Here is a 12,285-nt window from a genome sequence, read left to right as displayed (position 1 = left end):
AAGGGTGGTGATGTCATAAGCAATCAGCTTTTAACCCTGTTCAGTAGAGCTGTCCAATTTATAAGAAGGCGTAAGTTCCCCATCAACAAAAGGGATGAAATGACAGCAGTTGTTTGTACAACTGGTGGGGACATTGCAGACGGGATTCGTGTCCTGGTAGCAGGTCAGACTCCATGACCTTTGAACTCTAAACATCCAGAATTCTATGCAAAGGGAAGAGGCAGCTCATATAAACCGAGGGTCACATGGACTATAAGAATGAACACCACCAACACTACACATCGGGTTAGACCACCTGAACTCTAACTCTGGCCCTGCCATTTAATGAAGATGTGGACTTGGGCAGATCACGTCTCCTCTCTGAACCCCACGCCCCTTCTCTGTATAATACCAACCCCTGTAGGACTGTCAAGAGTATGCAAACAAGCGACACACCATATATCTGGTACTGTGCCTGGCCTGTCGTTGGTATTCAAAAAATGTTGCTGCCTTTCCCTCTCTGCTTAAACAAAACTGTGGGAAGCCATTCTTGGAGAGAGGCAGATAAAAAGGGAAATGCAGGTCAGGTGAAATGGCAAAGGATCCGTTAGGTGAAATACCAGGTAATCAGGAGCTCCTGCGATGTAGCAGTGGTTCTCAAAGTGGCGTTTGTTGGGACCCCTTTTAAGAAAAAACAAAATACAAATCAAGTGTAGGAAAAAGAAAGAGGACGACTTGGGCATAAGGAATCCTGACTGAAGTCCTCACGAGAGTTGCTCACCACTGCCCCGCGCCCCCCTCCAGTGCCCGCTTCTCCCTCAGGTGCCTGTGGCATCCCGTCCAGGGCAGGGCATCCCTGTAGGTATGTGTGATGGGGGCAAGCCTCCCGAAATGCTGATCCCTCAGCCCTCAGGGCTGCCAAGGCGCGTTGCCTCCAAAGACATGCAGGCTCATCCATATGGCCTAGTGTGCCCCATAAATATTGTCTTTGAATCTTGTGTGGTACACAGCCATGAGGAATCAGTTGGGAAGGAATAGTCTAATCGTCAATAATTGAAATTCTCAGCGCATTCATTGCTGAGCAAGTTCAAGAACTAAAGCAGTGCAGGACTATCTTGGTTGGAAAGGCCTATCAGGAGGGTGACGATGACTTCAGTACCCCCGACAATGACGATTGCCATCACGTCAGACCCTTAGTCAGTGCAGCCAGTGTGAGCAGAGACAAATCCAGCACCGTCTGGTACCGAGGAATGAGCCCATGGCTTTTCCCTAAGCGTAAAAGAAGTTTGCCTGAAAGACCTCTCAGATCCTTTCAGCTCTGACCACCCGAGGACAAACCAAAAGGCCATCCTTTCCCTTTGTCTCTCTGCAGAATTATGAGTGAGCACCAGCGTACCCCCAGAGCACCCTGCGCTGGTGGTGTCTTTCTGTGTCCTCCCTGACGTGCCAGCACAAGTTTGGCCCTGACTCAAATCAGTGCTCTCACGATGTGTTTTCTTTTGCAGCAACAGCGGCAGCTTGATCTCCTGACAATAACCAGCCCCGGTGAGTAGTTGTGGCCTCTGTGCCTTGGCTCTTCCCTTATTTCCCAGACCGATGGCTGGCTGCAGGTGCAGATGCAGTCCCTGCCCTTCTCTGCCTCCCTGAATGAAGAGCAGAGCTCTTGTGAGCCATGAAGGACCCTTCTCCCTGCACCCTCTGCCCCACTGGCAGTTTCTTTTCGCCCTCCCAGCTCTCGCTGCTTCCTCGTAACTCTTCAGACGGCAGGGCTGATACTCTGATGTGGCTGCCTATTCCAGGGCCAAGTTCTCACCAAATCACTTGACGGATTCAAGTGTCAAGGAAGTATCCTGGTCTCCTGAGAAATAAGTTTTAAAATCACGGGGAATGGGGAAGCTGCGTGGAGGTGGCGTGGAATGAAGGGAGGACGGCTCATGAAGACGGTCTAGTCTGGGGAAGTGAGCGGCTTTGGGGTTCTGCCATGAGTGTCCGGAGGACTCTTGTCTCTCACCCTTAGAACTTGACAGTCAAGTCCCCCAACAGAGCTGTGGCCATGGGATTAAAAGGTCCTTCCTCTCCCCGAGGCCTGGCGTTGAGCCTCGAGATAGGTTGAGCGGTTTCGTTTTGCCAGAAAGGTATTTTATTTTGGTTTGAGAACTTGAGGGCAGAATTGGCCAAGAGATGCTATTCTCCGTTGGAACCTAAGGAGGTGATGGTACCAGCTTAATGAGCATTCAAGATGGGTATAGAGATCAGCCTCCCTCCATTGGCATAAATAAGTACTTAGCAGCCCTGCTGACCCCCTGCTGTGCGCGGCAACGTACTTTGGGGAGATGGGATCCTGGGGGCGGGGCTAGTGCGGCTGAGTGGTCACATGGCAGGGTTGGTGGTCTCTAAGGGTGGCTAGTGAACAATGATGCATTTCAGTATTTTAGTAACCAGCAGGGCTGTTCCATATCATCCCTGCCTTCCGTCAAATTCATGCTGTATCCCAGGGCCAGTTGGCTCACTCCCAAGGCGACTGAGAAATTGCCCTCTGCAGGTACTTCCCTAGCACCAAGGCTGGTTATCTGGTCTCTGTAACTAAGGTATAAAACAATGAGTGCAAATGTGAATTGGATCTATCCAGTTCAGGTGATTACTGTATTTCCACCTGAGAGAGCTTTTAGAACTTGGGACTTCAAAAGAACAAAGATGAGCTAGTTTGAAAATTGTGTAATCTGTCACATAGAATGAGCTGTGTTTAACATATCAAAATTCCAAATCATAAGCTAATATACGTGTTGCTGCCCAGTGGTGTGACCTACCAATTTCTCCCCACTAAAGTGCTGGTAGAGCTTATAATTGGCAGGGATCATCTTTGTTCTGTGCTGTGTGGTTGCTCTCCTTTGCAATAGTGTCCTGTTCCACGCCACACGTGCCGACCCAGATTACCTGCTCCCATATCCCAATCTTATTTGGTCACGCCCTGATAGGATGCCGAAGTGTGAATTGAAGAGGGTTCTTGATCTGTCTTCAGTTGCTTCAGAAGATAACCTGCAGGCTCCGTTAACTATATTTCTTTTGTGCTAGCTCTGCCTTTTCCTAACTTCTACTGCACAAATTCAAGCAAACATAGTTATGACTCAGAAAAGAGTAGAAACAGCCATTTACTGCCTCCCCCCAAACACCTTGGCTTTATCTTATCAACACTGTGCCATTTATGCCAAAGAGTCTACTATTAAAAAAAAAAAAAGTATATATGTGTGTGTGTGTGTGTGTGTGTGTGTGTGTGTGTATAAATCTAGTTTAGACTTCTGCTTCTACCTGATGTATCTCTGTCCCTTCACCCTACAGGTAACCACTGTAATGATTTCAATGTTTCTTCCTACCTATGTATCCAAAAATAAAATTGATGTTGTTTTATAATTCCTACAAATGGTGTCACACTATAAATGTTATCCTGTGACTTTTCCCCCAATCATTATTATATTACAGAGATTCATTCATGTAGACACATGTCGTCTGGTTCATTTGTTTTAACTGCTATATAGTATTCCACATATGATTAGATCACAATTTATTTCTACATTTTATTGATCATAATTTAGGATATTTGCACTGTTTTGCAATTGAAGCAACGTTGCTAAGAGCATTTTTGTGCACCTCTTCATGTGAATAAGTATGAGAGTGTCTCTAGGGCGTATAGTTAAGAGAGGAATTACTGATTATATGCATTTTCAAATTTGCTGCATAATGGCTGATTGTTTTCTAAAGTGGTTAAACAAATTTACACTTCCGACACCAAAGTATAAGATTCCCTGATCCCCAAACACTTGGATTGTCAGACTGAAACATTTTTACCAGTCATCAGGATAAATGTGAAATGGTATCCCATTGCTTTTATGTTTCCCTGGTTACTGGTGGGATTGAGTATCTTTTCATGTTGATTGGCCATTTTCTATTGGGTTGTTTCTTTTTATCGATTTGTAGTTCCTTCTTATTCTGAGTATCAATACTGTCTCATTTATGTGTTACAAATATCCTCTCCCAGATTGCGGCTTGTGTTTTTTGATTTGAATTATGATATATTTTAATATACAGAAGGTGTTTTTAATGTAGTTAAATTTATCAGTTTCTTGCTTTATGAACTTTGCTTTTGTGATTTAAAGAACGCCTTCCTTACCTGGATATCGTATTCTCCCATATTTACTGCCCAGTGGTGTGACCTACCAATTCTAAGAATTGTCAAATTTTGTGTCTCACTTGGGTGTCTCATTTAGGATTGAGCTGTGTCCTTAAATTACTCTGGAATTTAATAATATTTTAATTTCCATATGGATAACGCTTTGTCTCAGCACTATACAAAAACTAGTTCATCCTTTCTCTTACATATTAGCAATTCTACATCTGTTACATATCAATTTTCCTATCCACAAATCTGCTTCTGAGCTCTGTGTACTATTTCATTGGTCCACCACTCTTACTCTGCATTAACTGCATGCTCTCATACTTACAATAAATCTTAATTTAATATTGTCTTTATAACTGGTAGGGAAATATACTTCTCCCTTTACCTTTTATGATTATCTTTTGAAAGGACAGTTAGCTTCTTTAAAAAAATAAAATCTAATAATCCCTGTATTGTGACAGATAAATTTAATCTATTTATGTTTATTATAATTACTGATATATTTGGACATATTTCTACCACTGTATTTGTGTTTTTGGTTTATCTTTTTTTTCCCCTTCCTTTTTTGGATTATGTTTTATATATCACCTGTTATATATAATGTGAACATTTTTCAATGCTACTAGATATTTCAATGTTATAAATTTTATATAACTGAAAAGCATTCTATTATATTTTAATTCCCGTATTATATGTTAAATTGTCCCCAATTATTTAATTATAAATAATACCACAAAGAACATTTTTATATAAAGATTTTTGTGTGCATCTCTAATTATGTATTTCTTTAGGAAAAATTCCTAGAGTGAGAACTACTAGTACACTAGTCATGATAGGCTAAGTTACACTAAAGTAACAATGACATCAAAATTGCAGAGGCTTGAAAAACAAAGGATGGTTTTTCACTTTAGGTACATGTCCCTCGTGGATTGGAGCCAGCTCTGCTCTATATCTTCTTTACTGTGGCACCCATACTGACTAAGCATCCTCTGTCTAGAACGTTGCTGGGTGTCTTAGTTTGCGTTCCCTAAGAAGCAGACCACAAGGTGAAGATTTAGCGAAAGTAGGTTATTTGGGAGACAATCCCCAGACCTTGGTGGGGGTGGGGAAGTGATACATGAAAAAGAAGAAAGCCAAGAAAGTTTCCTTACCAAGCAAGCTACTGCGGAGGGCTGCTGGCACTTAATCAAACCAGGGAACCGTGGGTATCAGTGTAGACAATAAGCCCCAGAGTTCTCCCTCCGAGGGCCAAGGGGTGGGGTTGACATGGTTGTGCTAAGTCCATATACAATCTGCTCAGTATATGGACATAGGAGATTCCAGTGGCCACAGAAAGCACTCAGGAGAGATTCACATGTGTCAGCAATTGGACGTTATTGCACATGTGCAGAAATAATAAGTGCAGAAGAACATGTGAGATTGTGGGCAGGTACTGACAGCACCTGCCGTGTGGGTCATCCTGACAGAGGGAAAAGGGAGCAATGGTGAGCCATGCACCTGCTCTGAGAAAATTTGAGGAGCCAAATATTTCTTTCCAAATATCCTTGGTCAAAGCAAACCATATGACTGCTCCTAAATTCAACAAGGTAGAGATGTGGAATCTTACACAGGGAATGGCACTGCACTGAGGAGAAGTAGAATATTTGGCGATGATGAATATACTTTATCACACTTCTGAAAAAATTTTTATGTTCCCACCATCAAGTTAAAAGTGCTGGTCATAGCTTTTTAAAAAATAACAGCTTTATTGAGACACAATTCACATGTCATCAAATTCATCTTTTACAGTGCAACACTTAGTAGTTCTCAGTATATTCACAGAGTTATGCAGCCATTACTAGTAATTCCAGAACATTATCATCGCCCCCGCCCCAAATAAATTCTATACCCATTCCCTCCCCGTGTCACTCCCCATTTCTGCCTTCCCCCATGTCCTGACAACCACTAATCTACTTTCTATCTCTATGGATTTGCTGATTCTGGACATTTCACTGCACAATGTGTGGCATTTTGTGACTTTCTTTTATTTAGCATAATGTTTTTAAGGCTTATCGATATAATAGTATGTATCATTACTTCATTCCTTTTTATTGCTGAACAATATTCCAAAGTACGGGTATATCACACTTTGTTTTTCCAGTCATCTATTGGACATTTCAATTGTTTCCATTTTTGACTATTATGCATAATGCTGTTATGGAAATTTATGTACAAGTTTTTGTGTGGACATATGTTTTTCATTCTTTTGGGTATAAACCTAAGAATGGTGTTGCTGGGTCATATGGTAAACATTATAATAAACATTTTGAGGAACTGCCAAGCTGTTTTCCAAAGTAGCTGTACAATTTTATATTCTCATCAGCAATGCAGAATGCTTCCTATTTCAATGCGTCCTCTCTGACACTTGTTATTATCTGTCTTTTGATTATAATCATCCTAGTGTGTGCAAAGTGGTATCTCATTGTGGTTTTGATTTGCATTTTCCTAATGTCTAATGATGTTGAACATATTATCATGGGCTTATTGGCCATTTGTACATCTTCTTTGGAGAAATGTTTCATGAAATTATTTCCCATTACCCATTTTTAATTAAGTTATACTTATCTTTTGATTGTTGAGTTGTAAGAGTCAAAATATGCATTCTGAGTATAAGCTCTTTTATCATATATGAGATTTGCAATTTTTTTCCTATTCTGTGGGTTGTCTTTTCACTTGCTTAATGGCCTCTGAAGCAAAAAAAAAAAAAAATTAATTTTGATGCACTTCAATTTATCTGTTGTTTTCTTTTGTTGCTTGTACCTTTGGTATCATAGCTAAGAAAACGTCACCTAACCCAAGGTCATAAAGATGTACTCCTGTGAGTTAATTTTTTTATATATTAGGTAGGAAACCAACTTACCTCTTCTGAATAAAGTTGTCCAGTTTTCCCAGCACCACTGTTCTTTCTCCATTGAATTACCTTGGCACCCTTGTCAAGAGATCATAGTTTTTTGATGGTGTACATTTAGGAAGTCCCCAATACTGGCACTCAGTGTCAAACTGCATCAAGGGCTTTACATATATTTTTCACATGATTCTCTATACTATCCCATAAGACTGCTGTAATCTTTCCTGTTCTGCCAATGGAACATAAAGGTGCTGTGTGATTAAGTAGGTGAATTGCCCACATGTTAATAAGTGACAGTCAGGATTTAAATCCAGATCCGTCTGACTCCAAATCCTTTCCCTTTTCCACTGTTCCATATAAATAGCACTTCATCTGTGATATTGGCCCATGGAGTCTTCTTTCTCACACAGAATTCTTGCTGACCCACTGTGCTGGGGATAAGGAAAACCTAGAATGGCAGGGATAGCATCATCTCTGGGACTTTCCTACTAACTAGGTGATGCCCTGCAGAGACATCTGATTTCCTAAGATATCAAAGAAGGCTCCAGAAAAAAAAAAAATCACAGCTCAATTTAATTTGTTCCTGATTGCAAATATTCACAAAGGTGTTTTGTTTTGTTTTACTCTCCTCTTAACATAGTTAAAACAATATCTATGTTAAATGGTGGTAGACTGAACCTGCTGGCCACTGCATGACAATTTGGGGCTTTGTCTCCAATGAAAGTCCCCCATAATATGAATTTAGCCTCTCTGGAGATGAAAGGAACAAGAGAGGCCGAGCTAGCCATTATTACCTGCCTCGTGGCCATTTGTAGAGCCAACATGGCTTGTGGAGCTGGCTCAGAGTGGCCAGGACCAGGAGTGAAGCCAAGCCAGTGGACTCCTGGCCCCACAGCCAAAAAGCTAGCAGCACAGTGGACATGCAGAGAGAGGATGGTTCAAAATATGCATGAGCATCACTAAAACGACTTTGAAGAGATCTTTGGAAAAGAAAAATACATTACTCCTAATCCCACAGCGTTAGCACAATACAAAACCTAATTTTATTTATACATTTTCCCTTTCAGTTCTTGTCTATATGCAGAAACATATTTACATAATTGCAATCACAGTAAGTTTTTATATATATCTTTTTTCACTTAACATTATTTCATAAACAATCTTCATGTTGCTATGTAGTTTACATACTTAGCATCTTTTTATAATAACTTTCTCTATTACAAAATTGCACGTGCCCATGGTGCAAATTTTGAAAAACGCAAAGAAGTTATATAAATGGAAATATCAGTTATCTCCCAGAGGCAATCACTGTTTAATATTTTAACACATTTACTTCTTTCCCTTTTTATGCATGTATAATTTTGTTTTACATGGTTTAGATCATATAGATATAAAATTGTATCCTGATTTTTCACTTAATATTACAACAGAAATATTTTCCCATGCCAATAATGTTGGTTATTTTACTTGATTCTAGTTTCTCGATCTTATGAATAATTTATTAGTCTTTGTGTATATGTTTTTGTCTACATTTCAGATTATTGTCTTAAAATAGATTTCTAGGGATGGACTTACTAAATCCAAGACATTTCATGAGCATTTTTTAAAGCATACTTATTTTTAAAAGCTTTAGTATCTTCCATCTTTTACATGTTGCCTGGTTTATAAAACTATATGTCCTATTGTGCATTTGTCTTATTTCCAGATGTTTTTCTCTTATAAATAACTGTACCATAAAATCATTTGTGAGTAACACTTTTTACTTCTTTTGCATAAGTTTTTTTTTTATACTGAATATTTTAGAAGTGGAATTACTAGGTCAAAGAGCATTAATATGTTTAAAGCATTATTGAGTCTTGTTGCCAGCTCATTTTCCAGAAAGCCTGTATCAATTTACACTTCCATCTCCACCCCCCACCCTCCACCTCTCATGTCAAGAACGAAAAACAATAGCATACAGTGTTACTCTGGCAATTTATTAAATGTATGGAAACAAATTCCAGAATCTGAGAAACATAAAATGGCAGGGAGAAACATGTTTGTTCTCAAGGTTCCTAGGAGACAACTTGAGAAGTACATTCCTAGGACATGTGTATAGGAGGCCATATCCCAGGACTCGGGTAAGGAGGTTTCTGAGAAGGAGTCAAGGGTCCCATTTTGGAACATTAGGATGGTAGGCTGAGCTCTGGGGAGGTATGGCACCCGAAAGCGTCAGAGCTGATCAGCACGAGAGAGGTCAGGTCAGAAAGGAACTGGCAAAACCTTGGTCATCAGATAGAATGTAGGCCCTGAGGCTAGAAGAACTGGAATTCAAAGCATGGAAGGTAAAATTAAGGCACGGAAACTATATAAGTGGGAGTCTTTAATCACAACCTGAATTGGCTCAAGCAAAATTAGGTAATTCATTGGTTCACATAAATAGATAATCCAGAAATAAATCTGCTTTTCTGTGCATCCTGAGGTTGGGATTAGAGGACCCCGTCTGTTTTTCCTCTCTGAACCCAACTCGCTCAGTAGTAACTCTATCCCCAGGCCCTATGTGGTCTCAAGATGGCAGAATTTACATCCTCCCAAATTCTAGTCTAGTAGGGAAAAGCAAGAGACTCCCACACAGAAGTCCCAACAGAATCTCTACTGCTTCTCATTCCGTGATTGGGTCTTTATGAGCTCATCTTTGAACAAGTATCTGTGTTCAGGGAAATCTGTGCTGATTGGCTGATAGTTATTATAAACATCACCCATGAAATTGGGGAATACATTGGGACCTGCCATAACCTGTAAATAGCCCAAAATCACATGAGTTTTTGCAATGACTATATCTATGGTCAGTCTAAACCAAGTACTTGGGTTATAAGGTCTGAGAACAGAGCAAACGTTGATTGCTCTGCAGCAGCCCTTCTATCCAAAAGGCTAGACACATTCTAGGCTCCATAGCTAGAATCTCTGGGCAGTGACAGGTGGGGACTGTATCGTGGAACCAAGGAGGGCCTTCCTGCTCAAAGCTAGACCCACACCAGTGGCCCAGCGTATTGAGAGCAGGTCTGTTCAGATGTTCTGTTTCTTCTTGATTCATTCTTGGTAGGTTGTACATTTCTAGGAATTCATCCATTTCTTCTAGGTTATCCAATTTATTGGCACATAATTGTTCTTTGTAAAAGCTGTCTTAATCTGCTCCAAATGAACACAAGAGCAGGCATATGCTCTGTACACTTTTTATTATTTCCCTATTTATTTATTTGTTGTGCATGTGTGCAACAGCAAGGTATAGGTGAAAGAGCAAGGAATTTGTTGTGCACACATACATTATGTGTTCGAATCCTACCTCTCTCCCACTTACAGTTTTATCTTGGGAAAGTCTATAAGCTTTTCTGTACCTTATTCCATTTTACCATCTGTAACAGCAGAATGATAATAATACTTTTCAGAATTTTGTGAAAATGAGATATGATATATGTAAAGTGGTGAGCATAGTAAAGTGCATGACCCATAGATTTTAAATAAATAGTTGTTATTGTGATTGCATTGCTTTGTGACAAATTACCCCAACCTTAGCAGTTTCAGACAATAAATGTTTGCTATCTCACAGTTTGTGCGGGTCAAGAATCTAGTAGCTTAACTGGATGGTTTTAGCTCAGGATCTGCCATGAAGTTGCAGTTAAGATGTCAGCCAAGGCTGTGGTTACCTGAAGACTTGAGTGGGACTGGAAGGCCATCTTTCTAGATGACTTACATGGATGGCAAGTCGGTGCTGGCTGTTAGCAGCAGCCCTCAGTTCCTTGGCACATAGACTTTTCTACAGGGCTGCTTGAGTATCCTCACCACACGGCAGCTGACTTCCTGCAGAGGGACTGATCCAGAAGAGAGCAAGGGAGAGGCGCTGCAATGTCTTTTATGATATAGCCTCGGAAGTCATGCCCTGTCATTCTGTAATAATCCTGTTAGCTACGCAGGTCAGCCTGTTCACTGTGAGAGGAGCGTGTAAAGGACATGAACACCAGGAAGTGAGACTCATCAGGGGCCCTCTTGGAGGCTGGCTACCATGGTGCTAATGATAAGAATTATCCTTATCAATACAGACGCTCCCCGACTTGTGATGGTTCAGCTTACGATTTCTCTTCTTTATGATAGTGCGATGGAGATACGCATGCAGGTGAAGCTGTACTTTGAATTTTGAATTTTGATCTTGTCCCAAGCTAGCGATATGCAGTAAGATAGTCCTGTGATGCCGGGCCACAGCTCTCAGCCAGGCACGCAATCGCAGGGTAGACAACCAACACTCTACAGTGTACTGGGTTGCCAGCGTCTTTGGATATTGTGTCCTGAGAACTTTTAAGGTAGGCTAGGCTATGCCATGATGTTTGAAAAGTTAGGTGCAGTAAATGCATTTTCAACTTACGATATTTTCAATTTATGATGGGCTGATCAGGATGTAATTCCATCATAAGTCGAGGAGCATCTGTACCACGTCTTTGGTTCCTTTCAGACCCGCTTACCGTTTCTCATTCCTTCAAGGATTCTCCTCTTACTCCGAAGATGTATGACTAGTGGCCTGGCTTTTTGAGATTGGCAGAGTTTTCTGAGAAAGTGCTGGGCATCATCTAGCTACTGTTTCTTCCGTAAATAAATAGCTGTGTTTGTCTGTCTCTGTCTTTCTGTCCTAATATACACCTGAACTATAAGGCCCTTTCCCTTGGTCATGAAAGTGAGAAATGTTTTTAGCTCACTGGACTAAGAAAGGTAAGATTTCTCATTTAGAAAAAGAGGGTTGTATGCCATATCCAGTTCCCAGTTTATATCATAGCCCTTTCCATTGTTGATAAACGGGTGCTGGGAAGCCATGCATTTGAGGCAAGGCCTGACCCATGTTTGTGTACTTGTACTTGAATTTCCTAGATACTGAGGAAACAATGGCATGTCACAGAGGATCGGGCACGTCTTCCAGTGCTCTGGTCTACAGCATCATCAAAGAGAGCACTGGAGACAGGCTTGAGGAATGTGGGAATTGCGCTTAGCGAGATTTACTGACCTACCAGGGCTTAGCAGCACTACCGGGGCAGAAAAATAAAGTGTCTCTGTGGCAAAAAAAAAGAAAGAAAGATAGAGACAAAACAAAGTAAAAGAAAAGCAAGAAAGGAAGAAAGAGAAAGAAGGAAAGAAAGACGAAAAAGAAAGAAAGAAATTCTAGATAGCGTACAGCAGAAATTTTGAGGTCAGCTAGACCAGGGTTCAAATCTCAGTCTATCATTTA

General features: G+C 40.8%; 1 protein-coding gene across 2 annotated transcripts in view; it reads left to right on the top strand.

Annotated features, from left to right (window-relative positions):
* Positions 1-12,285, top strand: part of AGBL4 (AGBL carboxypeptidase 4) — a 1,100,555-nt gene that overhangs the window by 789,446 nt on the left and 298,824 nt on the right. For both annotated transcript variants that reach the window (XM_033114112.1, XM_033114111.1), the window contains exon 6: positions 1,485-1,524. In XM_033114112.1, the coding sequence (XP_032970003.1) occupies positions 1,485-1,524 (40 nt within the window). The remainder of the gene's footprint in view (positions 1-1,484; positions 1,525-12,285) is intronic.

Source organism: Rhinolophus ferrumequinum, chromosome 9 (genome assembly GCF_004115265.2).
Source record: "Rhinolophus ferrumequinum isolate MPI-CBG mRhiFer1 chromosome 9, mRhiFer1_v1.p, whole genome shotgun sequence".
Lineage (NCBI taxonomy): Eukaryota > Metazoa > Chordata > Mammalia > Chiroptera > Rhinolophidae > Rhinolophus > Rhinolophus ferrumequinum.
The sequence above is the reverse complement of the archived record's forward strand: the minus strand, read 5'-3'. Positions and strand labels throughout refer to the sequence as shown.